Below are 13,301 nucleotides of genomic sequence, written 5' to 3'. Positions count from 1 at the left end.
GGGGCACAGGAGCACGCTGTAGCTTTGAAAGGGTAGCTTACATTTTTCGGTCTCTTGGCTGCGTTTGTCCTTGACACACAAGGGGGCACCTCTTAGAACTGTACTGCAGACAGAATAGTGTTCTTGGGTACAGAGGTGGAAGGGGGCACTTTCTTGAGTTTTTATAGAGGGTAGTCTGCACGGTAGCTTAGACTGGAGGGCCTCTATATGTAACTCCTTGAAATTGGGACAGTGTTGTCTGCAGTCCTAGCAACTAGGGAGCATTTAGTACAAAAGTATTGTAGGGCTTGTGTGAGCACTGGATTGGAGACCCAACTCTTTAGACAACAGTGTACAGGCCAGTGGCACTTTGCACTGCAAGTAAATAAGTTTGCCTTATCCACGTTCCGTTTCATAAAGTTCTACTGCATTCAAATAGGGTCCCATGCATATATTTGGGGGTCTTCTGCATATGTGAAAGAGTGTAAGCCATGCCTGTTAGTCAGTTTCTGCTTGAACCCTATATAGGCAACAAATAGGCTATGACTTTCAAGCTTTAGACACACCTCACGAGGGGGACCGCTAGATAAAAAGAAGGGGCAGTAAAACATTCAGGGTGCTCTCTTAAAAAGAAGACCATGAAATGCACAACCACATACTCCACTCCCCTTTCCATCCAGAGACCAAGGAGGGTGAAGCGCTGCTCGAAGACAAATGCTGCTGAAAGGTTGAGCAAGGTAATAGCAGCGACCTCATCTCCACCAACCTCCCGGCAGGCGCCATCAAGGACCAGGAGTACCAATTCCAAAGCCTAAAACCCACTTCAAGAGGACGTAAAAGTTCCTTAGGTCGAAGGAACGCCTGTGGTTGATTCTTCTCTACTTTTTCCATGAGCGTCGCCAAATATGACAGGCACGAACTGGACACAGTTATATATAGTCATCCTGGCCTAGAAACCCTCGCTCTTCATGCCGGAGCTTGGTAACGCCTCAGAATTTCTCAGCATTAAAGTGGACGGTCACAGAACAGAAAAACTTGGGAAGGCAAAGCCCTGGATCGTCACATCTATTCACAGCCCTTCTTCACAATCGCTTTTCCACATCACCCCACATCATCTCTCCACCTCTACTCATCTCCCAGCTCCTCATCCTGGTCCGTTCATCTCTGTATCACTTGGCCATCTCCACTTCCCTTTCACCTCAACGCACTGCAATTTATTTGAAGAAGTCGTAAATTACCTTAAAAATGTCAGTGGTAAAACTGTTACAAAAAGTGTTTCTCTGGTGTGCTGCACTGCTTTTTAGCATTCATTATAAATTAACATTTTCTCTTCGGACATAGTCATTTTTCACCTTTTGTCTGAACAGCTTTCTAGAAGCTGTTTTTCATGCAGCCCTCGAATCTCTCTTTAGCATAATTGCGCATATATTTGCATGAGTTTTACTTTGGATAAGCACAATGTGTTGTTTCACAACTGCCCAGTCAGAGTAGCTATAATTGATAAACGTTGAAGTGTTGTTCCATATAAATGGCCAATCTTTTACCTTCATGCTAGTGTTTGGATTAGTAAATGAGTGAATTGTACCTTTTTGTGTCGCTGCAATAATGTGACGATGTTTGAAAATAATTAACTGTAACCTTATTGCAAATAAATCGCCACAGTTGGAGAATTGCGACGCTGACATAGTGCATATCACCAAACACTCTTGCACCACATCATAACACACACATCATCTTCTGAATCATACTGCATCAGTACCAGCATATCTTGGGATGACACACCCCTCAAGCATCCTCAACCCATACCCTAATGTGTTACCTTGCACCACATCTCAAAGCACCACATCTCGAAACACCACACCAAAACCTGCTGCATCAGGTCTTCATACTCCAAAACTAACCACTGGCTACATATATACAGACAACATCATGTCCTTCTATACCACTTCCTGAAACGTCCTTCCCCATCCTTCTCGGTGCCCAAGGACCACCATTGTTTGTACATACCTACACACTGTGCTCCACCAAAACTGGAGCCGTATGCTCCACTGAAGCCAAATGGCTACTATAAGTTGTTGTGGCTTTGTGCTACACATTGCAATATGTACTTAAGATACTAAAGCACACTAATCACACCAACCCCCCTTCCCACATAAATGAAATACACAGCATATCAAGATCTCCAGCAGAAGACCCTCAATCATCCAGAGTGTGCCACAACACCAGAGTTCCAGAACCTCTTCAAGTAAGACCCATCTAGGATCGAACACATCTCACCAGGCAGACAAATCACACTAAATGAGCGCATCACTAATGGTAGTCAAACCACACAAACACACACATACACAATGTTAAACTATCCTAACTCTTCAGCATGAGTCATAGACAACAACTTGGGTTCAGTGAAAAGGTCGAAAGAATCGCTCCACCCCTCTTTGGAGCTTTGGCAGGGTCACTGTGCATTAGAATTATTAAAAGGCAAATCGTACATTGAGCTTGGGTGGCAGTACTCCTGCTTCCCCCCACATCCGCAACCAACCTTGCACACGTCCAGTTTAGGCCTAAGAAAGCAAGGCCCTCTCTTGCCTATTTCTCTTCTGAAACACCCTTCTTTGAGACTACCCACAACATAAAGTCTTGCACCTCAATAGGCGGCCAAAGAGCCTTTTTAATAAGTCATTTAAAATTATGGTTTGGTTTGTAAATACGCCCACTGACTGCAGAGGTCATCATGAACCGACATCACAGCAGCGCCAAGAGGCCAAGTGAATGGCAAATGCTGCACTATGCAGCCACCGCATGATACAGCATTGATGATACAGGTCACTATTAACAGACTGTTTAATTACGGTAAGTTTCCTTGGAAATTTACACGCTGCACATTGTCCATGTTGGCCTGTTTTTAGCGATTCCTTCAAAGAAAAACAGCCCAGTAAGGAAAGCCTGAAATAAATACCTCAGTGAAGATCCCCTGGAGGCAGTGCAGTTTTTCCTCACGACCTCTTTCCTGTACTGCACATTAGTCAATTTATTTATGCAAATTTTGCAACATGGTATACCTATAAGCATTGTGAACAAAAGACAAATAGGAGAAATTGTTAAAAACATATAGGGTTCAATTCCGAAATACTAGAATGGAAAGTTTTAAATCAGCTGCCATAGGTTTCCTAATACCCAGTGCTTTAAGTGGGCAGGTACTCAGTATCTGCACTTTAATTTGGACAGGAGGAGTACCGGTACTTCTCAGCACAGCTTCAATGTTTTTAATGGAAGAGTACCAGCACTTTTCAGCAGCAAATAGGTACTCTGGAGCAGGGACTTCCTGCACTTCTATATTTCCATTTCAAGCATTGCTTTTACCTGGGGTGTTCGTTTCTAATTTTTAGGTAATTCCCAATCCCAGGCATAATCCTGGAAATCTACAATTTACATCTTCAGCATGGGAAGCATTTTTTTAAATGTTTATAAAGTGTATGGGTACCCCTAGCATTGTGAAGAGTTCTCCCGCACATAAAATGTAATCTGATTGAGTCCAACTCCATTGAAAATACCGATTGACATGACTCGGTCATGACTGTTCAAAGGCTCATATGAAGATGGAAATCCTGACACTGGAGAATATCCTGTGTTTTTTTAATAAGATCAATGCTTAATTGGCGTCTTTGCAGCAGTTTTTTTGTTTGACCTTCAATTTACAAGAAATAATTAATTTTAGAAGCACCGAAGAAGGAAATGCACAGGAAAGAGTTTTCTTCAGCTAGGATTAAATTCAGGATGGGTTTCTTTGGATGGAAGAGGTTCTAAGTCTCCCTTTTCTCCTCCAGGGTCCTCACCTGTGGTCGGAAGCTTCTCGGCCTGTGGCCAGCGACAAAGGACAGCGTCGGTGCCCGGTCCAGTGCCCCAAACATTAATCAGCCGGACAGTGTCATCCTTCAAGTGAGTAACATTTTCCGTTCTGTGGTGGGTGAAAGGATAAAAACCTTGGATGGTCTCTGGGATGGCCGCTGCAAATTGAAGTGCCCGCCATCGCCCAATTGATTTTAATATTTACAAATAATATCAGACTAAAAAGACCAGAAAACATTTTCGTTAAAGGTAATAGTTTACAAACATACAAAGTATTGTTTTTAGGTGAATGATGATTAAAAAAAAAAACAACAATGCCAAAATAAGCAAAAAGTTGCTTTTTTTAATTTCTTTTACCCTTGTGAAGAGTACTTAATCTTGTGAAATGGGATCTGTAATTTGGAAATACAAGAAATAATATTTTGACTAGTTGGAAGTTGCCCAAACGTTTCTGAATTTTGGATCACATACAATATAGCATTGATTCATGTCCGGTTTATTTATTGCACGTTTATTCTAGGCTAATGAATAATAAATTGGAAAAAGTTACTTCCCTGTAGCAATAGTTTTGGAGTGTTAAGCTATTCTAGATTCACATGTTAAGAATTTACAGTAAATCTTGCTTAGACACCATTGCTCACCCCTTCCAGAATCTGACCACAAACACATTTTGCTGATATTTGTCTCTTAAAAAGATTGCATTTGTATTTGCACTTTCTGCAAATAAGCGTCATTGCTTCTGAGGAGCACTCTCCACATCTCTTATCTGTGTGATGTGACAACACGAGTCCCATACGGTGCCAGCTGAGGTGTTTTTTAAATAAACTGTACCTGCTGAAAGAGAGAATTTCTTACTTGTGCTGCTTATTTTAAATAGGTAGCCCGGCACGCGGCGGGTGGCAATGGCTTTGGTTATCTCTGATGAGGGTTGGAGGCTAACCCGTAGGTGGACGTCTAGTAGACAGTCCTCCCTAGTGGCTACGAGAATCATGCAGTCCTGCTCGTGGGTGGGATTTTTCCTTTTATTGTTCAGTTTTTTTCGGAGTATTGCTGGGAATAAGAGAATGTAGGATGCTGAGTCCCACAGGATGGCAGGCTGAGAGTGGACCACCCTGTCTCAGAAACATTTTCCAGCAGGTTTTCGCTCTGATTCGTTGCACATCGATGCTCTGAGACAGAGGAGAGGGCCCTGCCCTCTGTAGGCGAGGTTTTAGAATCTTAAAATGTGCACCCCAAAACAAGCTCACTGACATCCAGGCCAAGTAAAAGTCCCGAATGTCACTTGGTGGGCGGCAGGCGAGTGGTTATGTGGCACCTCATATCTCAACTCTCACTGGACCCACCTGCTATCTCACTATGATACTTCATGTCTGTCTCTGTTCATTCTCTGCCCCTTTTCTCGTCACATTTTCTTTTCTTGCCTAACATTTCATCACTTATTTAGCTCCTTCCTCATCTTATTCCAATGTTGTTCTCATCTTCTGATTTACTGCCTTCATCTTGTCCCTCTACTTGTCCTTTACCTTCTTACTTCTCACTTCATCTGCTTCTCTTTTCTCCAAATTTCTATTCCCTTTCCACTGTCCCCCTGCCTCTTCCAGTTCAAAATGTTGTTCACAGCATTTCTTTTCCCGCTTTCTTTTTTCTCCTGCTGCCGGGACATTTTTAAGTTTCCACACTTTCTTTCTCAGTTTTTTATGCTCTGACACTAACTCCGTTTTCTTTTCTTCTCTCCCTTTGTCATGTAATTTGCCTTTCGTCGCCTGACTAGCTTTTTTTATCTATTGCACTTAACATATCCCTTGCTGCTTTTTATTTTCACCCAATTCTATTCCCCAATCCCTTTTTTCTCTCCCCCTCGATGCTCACTCTTACCTACTCCTTAACTTCGTTTTCTCTTTCCTTGTTTTCTCACGTCCCTTCTTCTTAAGCGGTGTGCTTCCTCGCTCGTCCCCTACTCTATTCTCTCTTTCTCCCTCCTCGTCCTTCACTCTCACCGCCACCCCCTTCTCGATCCGCCACGAAGCCCTGCTTCCCTCTGTCACCTTCTCGTTCTTCTCGCCCTTCCTGAGCCTGGCTGTCGGAGCCCTTGCTCGCTCTGGCCTCGGTTTCACTGGCCCTGCTTGCAGCTCCTGACACTGTTGTCGGAGGCGCCCTTTGTTGTGGTGCCCGCCGCAGTGCGTGCCACGTGTGCCGCCTCTGTGATGGAGCCGGCCTGGCAGGAGCCTCTGCTCCTGGGCGTCTGGGAGGAAGCAGCTGTACCCCGCTCTCTGCCAGATGAAGAGGTGTCGGAACGGCCTAGTAGGGTGTGTGTTCCTCCCGGAGAAAAGATGCTGCTGCTAGCAAGAGCCCTCTAGGCACCAGGGTCTGCTTTACCTGAGGTTTACTTGCAGATGCATCGAAGTGCTTTGGGTTTTAAGAGAAGACAAAGCAGGAACATACAATAGCAATGTCTGTTACCTTAACAGCCCGACCCCTCTAAATAGTGGGCGTCGGTGAGGTTGGAAGTGAGTAGCCTCAGTGGCGCAAACTTGCCGAGATCTTTATCAGACCTGCCATGCTGTGGCTGCAAAGGCTTCTGGGAAAAGTGTTGTTCACGGCGTATTATTGCGTTGTGGCACAGACATCCTGTGAAGCTACAGGGATCTCCTACAGTACCCTGAATGTGTCCTTTCGTGTCCAGGGTAGGAATCCTAAGCCACCCTAAAGTCTGCTGTGCACTGAATTCAAGGTCCCCTAGTCCGTGACAAGTGCCCTTTTCTTCTTGGAGTCAGGACACTTTGGATTCCAAGGGCAGGCTACCTTCACTGGCGGAGATGAGGCGGCTGATTGCCAGACACTGAAGACAGTGGCCTAACAAAACTTGAGTGGGGCCCCTGCAAGGTACATGGGACCCCCCCATCGAACTCACTCAGGAGCTCTCAGGCTGGGTATTTGGCTGAGTGGGCCCCTTTCAGCTCAGGGCCCACCTGTGCCACGCAGGGACCTTTGTTTCGTCCCTGACTGAAGGCCACTGCTGCTGTGTGACAGCCAGCGTGTTTCACTACAGCAGAGAAATCTAACAAAATGAGGGGAGAGCATGGAAAGCCTCGCCACTCACCCCATCCCCACCGCTTAAAAGCCAAGTCTGGTTTTGTGGAGCATTTTCTGAGCACAGGTACGAGGAGGCTGCCTTGTCAGCCAATAACAAAGGAGGGTCTATATGGAGACCACCATCTTATCCGTTCTTCCACATTGTGTTTTAAATGAGCTTCGCCATTCGTTTGATTACAGTGAAACTCACAAAATATGCTTATCACACACATCCCAGGCATGGAGATAGGCATGGGATCCTGGTTACGGGGGGCTGGAGGGCCTTTTAACAGACAAAGTTGACAGTCTCCCCAAAGAGTGTACAGGTAAAAAAGGCCTGTGCCCCTAAACTATAACCACACTGCCGCTATACCCAGTCACTTCATAGCCAGGGATGATGGGGCATCATGTTGGGGGGTTACTTTGTGTGGACCCCATGTCAGCAGAGATGGGCTTTGCTGAGGAAAGATAAAATAAATCCACAAGCATCTCAGTGTGCTCTCAGGCTGTCTAGTTTAATTAATGAAAACATGTGTACAGGGCATGGTGGTGCAGCATTGGTTTTCCTAGCCACGCAGAGCACTTTTGTCGCCGAGTACCATAATCTCCAGGGGTTTGTTAAATAATAGCTACCTAGAGTGCAGAGCCTGAGCCTATGGTAATTGGGATAATTTTCTGATCCGGCAACAGCAAATGCCCGGTCGAAGAGTTTCAATTGTGACTTCAGTAGGAACAGAGCATGGCCACGCTGTATGGTGTATCGTAGTGCATCTGTTAATATCCAGATGGTGCATGTACCTTTGGATTCCACTAATACTTTGAAGAGCCCTTACTAGACAAACACTTGTATAGAAGCCTCAAAAACATAATGAAGTTCCACTTTCACCAAATGAGTGCATTGCTCAGGTGCGAAAGGAACCCCATAGGCAGTGCCACTGGAATTATGAGATGTTGCGGCCACTGTATCGTCTGCATAATTGGGTATTTGCTGCTGTTGCCACATAATCCATGGTCTGCTGCACAATCTACATACTTTAACAATAATGTTTCTAGCTCATAAAGCACACAAGTTACTAAAAACCTCAGTGGAGTGCTTTTCCCAAAGGTTGACTGGCCACCTTACTGATGCTTATTGCTGTGTTTGAGTGTTAAATTGGTCCTAATTAGGTGAACTTTTGCCAGGCACAGTTAACATGTACCAAAATGACAAAATAATGAAGTGATGCTATCATAAAAAGTACTACATTACATTACGATACATGCCCTTTCTTACCACTTTATTTAGTCAACCTTTCCGCATTATTTGGTCCTCCCCTGCAGCATAATTCCAGTGATCTGCCCACAGGTTATTAAAGCTAGAAGAGGCAGTTCTACTGCTCCCCTCTTTGGTCCAAACCAGACTAACTGCTTAACTCTCAGACAGATGTAGTATGGGCATTGAGCCAGTTCAAGTTGGAAACTGGGACCAATTTTTACTTCTAGCAGATTTGATGAAGAGCTGAAGATTGACTTTTTTTAAATGGGTCTTTTCTGGTTTCATCTCAGATTGACTTTCCAAGCTCAGCCTTCGATGTGAAGTTCACACGGCCATCAAGCACAGAATTCAGTCCTGTGTACGAGTTCAAAAGCCTCAGCGATGATGACCAGCGGAAAATCCGAGATGTGATGAGGAAGAAGTCACTGTACTGGTAAGTGATGGCACTATGGAATGTCTGGTAACACTCATCTAAACAAAGATGAATACATCAGGTTACCTTGAGACAATACAAACAATCACATTGAATATGGCAGACAACATATCAAACCACAATCAAACAAAGCACAATTCTTAGAGAACAGCACACCTACAAGCACTCAAACAGGCAAGGGTCAGTGCTCTGGTGTAACCAAGGGCCTCATTATGAGCTTGGCGGGTGGAAAAGGCCGCCAGCTAAACTCCTGCGTTCAGGAGACAGTCAGTTCGGTCTCCTTCCCGCTGGCCCTATTATGAGTTTCCCGGTGGGTCAGCGGACGGAAACACAGTTTTAACTCGCTGGCCCAGTGGGAAATGCACAACATTGAGGCCAGCTCGTAATACAGCTGGCATCAATTCTGTTGTGTGTCCTGGCCTGGGGGGCCCCCGGCACCCCTTCTCCACCAGCCTTTACATGGCGGTGAACCCACCATGTAAACACCGGTGGAGAGAGGGGTCGTAATCCCCAGGGCAGCGCTGCATGGAGCACTGACCAGGTGGATTGGGACCGCCAACACTGTCAGGTGGACGAAAAGTGGCAGTGCTGGTGGTCTGACCGTGGGCGAACCGCCACAGTCATAATGTGGCAGTCAGACCACCCCTGCGAGTCTGGCGGTCCCAGGACCACCAGACTCTTAATAAGAACCCAAATGTCTAACACTTGTGCATGACTACACAAATGCAAAGCAGAGCACCTAGAAATGGTTTATCCTGTAGGTACTCTGAGAAACAAGTTGTTTGCTTGCTCTAACAAATGTTTGCAGTTCAGTTCAACACTGCAGTAAATCAATACAGACCCCTCACTGGAATCTTCTGTCACTGCAATGACCTTACTTCCAAAGATGCCCTCCGTGCAGTGATTTCACAGTGAGAGCTGCTGTTACTGCCGTGCATCAGGTTGGGAGATGTCCCCACTGCTGCAACATCACACTTGGAGCTGTGCTTAATGCAATACGATCGCAATGGGAGGGAGCTGTCCTCCTTGAAGTGACATCACTGTACACTGCTCCTTTCAGCTACCATCATGCTGTGAGGAAATGAGACACACTGGGAGCTGCCATGCTGCAGTGCCATTACACAGCGAACTGCCCGTACTGTTGTGACGTAGAACTCAGATCTGGCATTGCTGTGGTGGTGACACAAATGGTTCAAAAATATACAGAGACAGTGCAAAATACAGTAAATCTTACATGTAGGGCGAGGTGCGTGGGGCTGAGGTGCCTGGATTTCACAATTTCTCCCTAAAGATGGCTCCCACAGAGTGTACTTTTCCAAATGACTGTGCCAGTTTCCCATGCAGCGCGGGCATCCGGTATTTGCTGTGTCTGTATAAAGTACAAGGTAAAGCTTCCAAGGTAACTCAAGAGTTAAGACTGCAGGTCTTCTTAAGCTTAACTGTGTACAGTACAATATCAAATCATTAATATTCTATTATGTTCTAAAAAATGGTAGCCTACCATCGGTATACCAAACTATTTATACCACCTGCCATCCATTCTAATAAGATAATGGGCCGGCGGCGCCTACGTCACTGTCCTCAGTTGTTCGCTGCTTACAGATTGGCTTGCACTTTGCAAATCTTTCCTTTTCTCTTGATCTCCGTTTTTGGACCTAGGTCTACTTCTCAAACGTTTCTTCTCTTGGATATTTACATTTCTGAATATTGGTGGTGGGGGAAGGGTTCAAGTTTAAAAATAAGCCTAGCAAATCAATTTTTAAATACATTCGTGAAACACTGCATGCAGCGCTTTAAAATCATGTAGTCGATTGTAATGCTGCTGCTCGTACCAGGAACAAATTCTGCATATGAAGGATTTGGCTGCAGAAATGACTGGGCCATGGGCACAGCATGGCATGGCATCAGAGCCTTGTATCTGGGAAGGTGTTGCACAAAAGCAGATTCATATCCTTGCGCCAACTGATATATTAGACCTCTTCAAAACGAGTTCTCTTCAGCATACCATAGCGCCACCTGCACAAAACCGCATTGAAGCCGTGCAAGTGACTAATGGTGCCTCTCAAAAGAAAGGTATGCCCATGCTAAGTAATTGAAAGCCAGCTACTCCAGTCGGCGAAATGAACATCAGTGTCCTTCCAAACATATGCGCTTGCGCACCTGCAGAGATCCACAGACCGATCAGACACACCTTTATTGGTTTACCCAAGCAATATGAGCCGTCACCTGCATATGTTGAACAAACAGACATTTGTTATACAAACTTAGCGACTCGAGAATACTTTACCTCCAATCCGTGATAGTCCCTGAACCTTAAAGCGTTCACAGACTCCGAAGGCCCCAAGAGACTATAACCTCGGTGCAAGTGCGCAGTGCAGTCGCTGATAATGCATCATTCTGCATTGAGCAGTGAGTAGAATTCCAAAAGAATGTCTTGTCGGAGATCTCCCTGCGATACCATTCTTTTTATCAGACCTTTCTTTCAAGGCTCAAAGCACAAGGGCATTCTTCTGTCTGAAGAGTAAATTAGGCGATGGCACCCTGTCTGCCTGTCACTGACTTAATCTCTAGATCAGTGGTCTCCAAACCTTTTAATGCCGCGCCCCCCCCAGTTGAAAAATAAAAATCATTGGGCCCTCCCTCAGAATTTTTCACAATTATTTTATAAACATGGCAATGTTTAAATATGTCTAGACCTATTTAAACATTGCAGTTAAGTACTCTTGCCTTTTTAAAAGGGCAATTACATGTGTTTGCTTAAAATAAAGGCCTTTTATCTCTATAATGCTTCTTTTGGCCAGAGTCTGGAGCCCCCCTGGGACCACTTGAGGCCCCCCTAGGGAGCCCCACCCCCCAGTTTGAAGACCTCTGCTCTAGATGATGGCTATCGAAAAATAATTAGACAAGCAGCAAAAGTTGGTTATTAATTTTCGTGATACAAAAACTGTAAATAGTAAATGCTGATAAGTCCCCAATAGTACTTTATTGCTCGCTTGGTAGCTCCTCAATCTATGCTTGTGTGAATTGAGCCAGGATTTCGTGCTAAACAGAAATACGGGGTTAATTCTAGCAATTTTTAATCGGGTATTGCAGCGCGCTTTTTCCCGAATCGCACCTGTCCTCGTAAGTGTGGTTTCCTTAGTCCCCTAAACACCAGATTAAGCGCACTGCGTGTAACAAATGCCAACGGATCGCTCGCAGCCAGGATGCCCCCGTTGATCAAATCTCTTACCTGTACACCGTCTATTGACATTAGCAAGGCGACATTGTCTTCCTTCACTAGCACCGTGATGTGGCACCAAGGGTGTCCAAGAGTGGTCATGTGATGTATCAGACGATGCTTGGAGACGATGCAGCCAGTACGAGTATTTGCTGCCACCTGGTGACCACATTTAGCAGTGACGGGCAAAAAATGATAGCAGTAGAGGGTGTTTTAATCCATGGGTACTCCCAAACATCTCCCCAGGGGTTACTAGGGTGACCAGAATCAAAAACCGGGATATTTAATAAAAATAGAAAAGGGACTACAACTGTACTTCGACCGAGCCCGCAGAATGAAAGCGCTCTTCAGCATAGACTTACAGGAGAGGCACCAAGAAATAAACAAAATGCAATTTTAAAGCCAGTAGCATGTCTTTTAATTAAATTCCTTTCTTATAACAGATGCTAACTATCCTTGCTTTGGAAAACATAAAAAGACACCTCTCACTATTTTCAGTCAATGCTCTCTCCAAACCGGGACATGAACTAGATTTCCTGAAATCTGCCGGGACAGCTGGTGAAAAATAACGACTGTCCCGGCAAATCCGAGACACCTGGTCACCCTTTCTGTGACATGCCCGAGGGCTGCATTGATGCCAGCAGGGTGAGGATCGAGGTGATGACGTAGGGAGAAGCGAAGCATGTGCATGGTGTGGGCAACAAACCAAGACTTCACAAGGCTTCTGTCTGCAACGTATTGTGTGAAGTATTGAAGACAAAGCAATAACGTTTGACGTAAAACTTGAGATGCTTCTCTAGTGGCTGGATTGCACAATGTGAAACCATAAAACCTGGAATCAAACTCTGCTTCTCCACTTTACCAAATTGTGTGATCCTAGGCAATAGTTTTTTTTTCCATTTGTCTCCTTTTCTCTCATTACCACTTGTGAGAGCACATTGAAACACACAAATTCAGGATGTGTGCTGTGCAAAACCTTATCTTGTGTTTGATTTAATAAACTATAATGTTGTTCCAATTATAACAACCTACGCCACACAGTGTGTGCACCTGACAAATAGAAACACAAAAAGATGATGGGCTGAGTGCTGACATTTTTCAACCACTCACCACCAGTCAAAGATCTGGGTAAAAACCATTGTTTTTCTGCTCATCATGCCACGAACCCTCCACCACAAACTTCTCCGCCCTCAAAACCACCACACGCAACCACCACCAACTCATACGCACCACCAAAAGAGCACACTACAAGGAACGTATTGACAACAACTCCCAAAACAGCAAAGAACTCTTAACCATCATCAAAGACATCCAAACCCAAAGCCAGCAACCTAGACCCCACACACACACAAACCCTCTGCAACTCCCTCTCAAATCATTTTCACCGCAAAATCCAGGACATACACAACAGCTTCATACCACACACACCCTCCACACGCAACCTCCACCCGCCCAACACAAACCCACCACACACACCCCCCAACCTACTCACCACC

General features: G+C 45.1%; 1 protein-coding gene across 2 annotated transcripts in view; it reads left to right on the top strand.

Moving 5' to 3' along the window:
* PIK3C2B (phosphatidylinositol-4-phosphate 3-kinase catalytic subunit type 2 beta) overlaps positions 1-13,301 on the top strand; it is a 304,990-nt gene that overhangs the window by 196,240 nt on the left and 95,449 nt on the right. For both annotated transcript variants that reach the window (XM_069238510.1, XM_069238511.1), the window contains exons 14-15: positions 3,804-3,915; positions 8,443-8,585. In XM_069238510.1, coding sequence (XP_069094611.1) covers positions 3,804-3,915; positions 8,443-8,585 — 255 coding nt within the window. The remainder of the gene's footprint in view (positions 1-3,803; positions 3,916-8,442; positions 8,586-13,301) is intronic.

Source organism: Pleurodeles waltl, chromosome 6, assembly GCF_031143425.1.
Source record: "Pleurodeles waltl isolate 20211129_DDA chromosome 6, aPleWal1.hap1.20221129, whole genome shotgun sequence".
NCBI classification, from domain to species: Eukaryota; Metazoa; Chordata; class Amphibia; order Caudata; family Salamandridae; genus Pleurodeles; species Pleurodeles waltl.
This window is presented reverse-complemented; position numbering and strand designations above follow the sequence as displayed.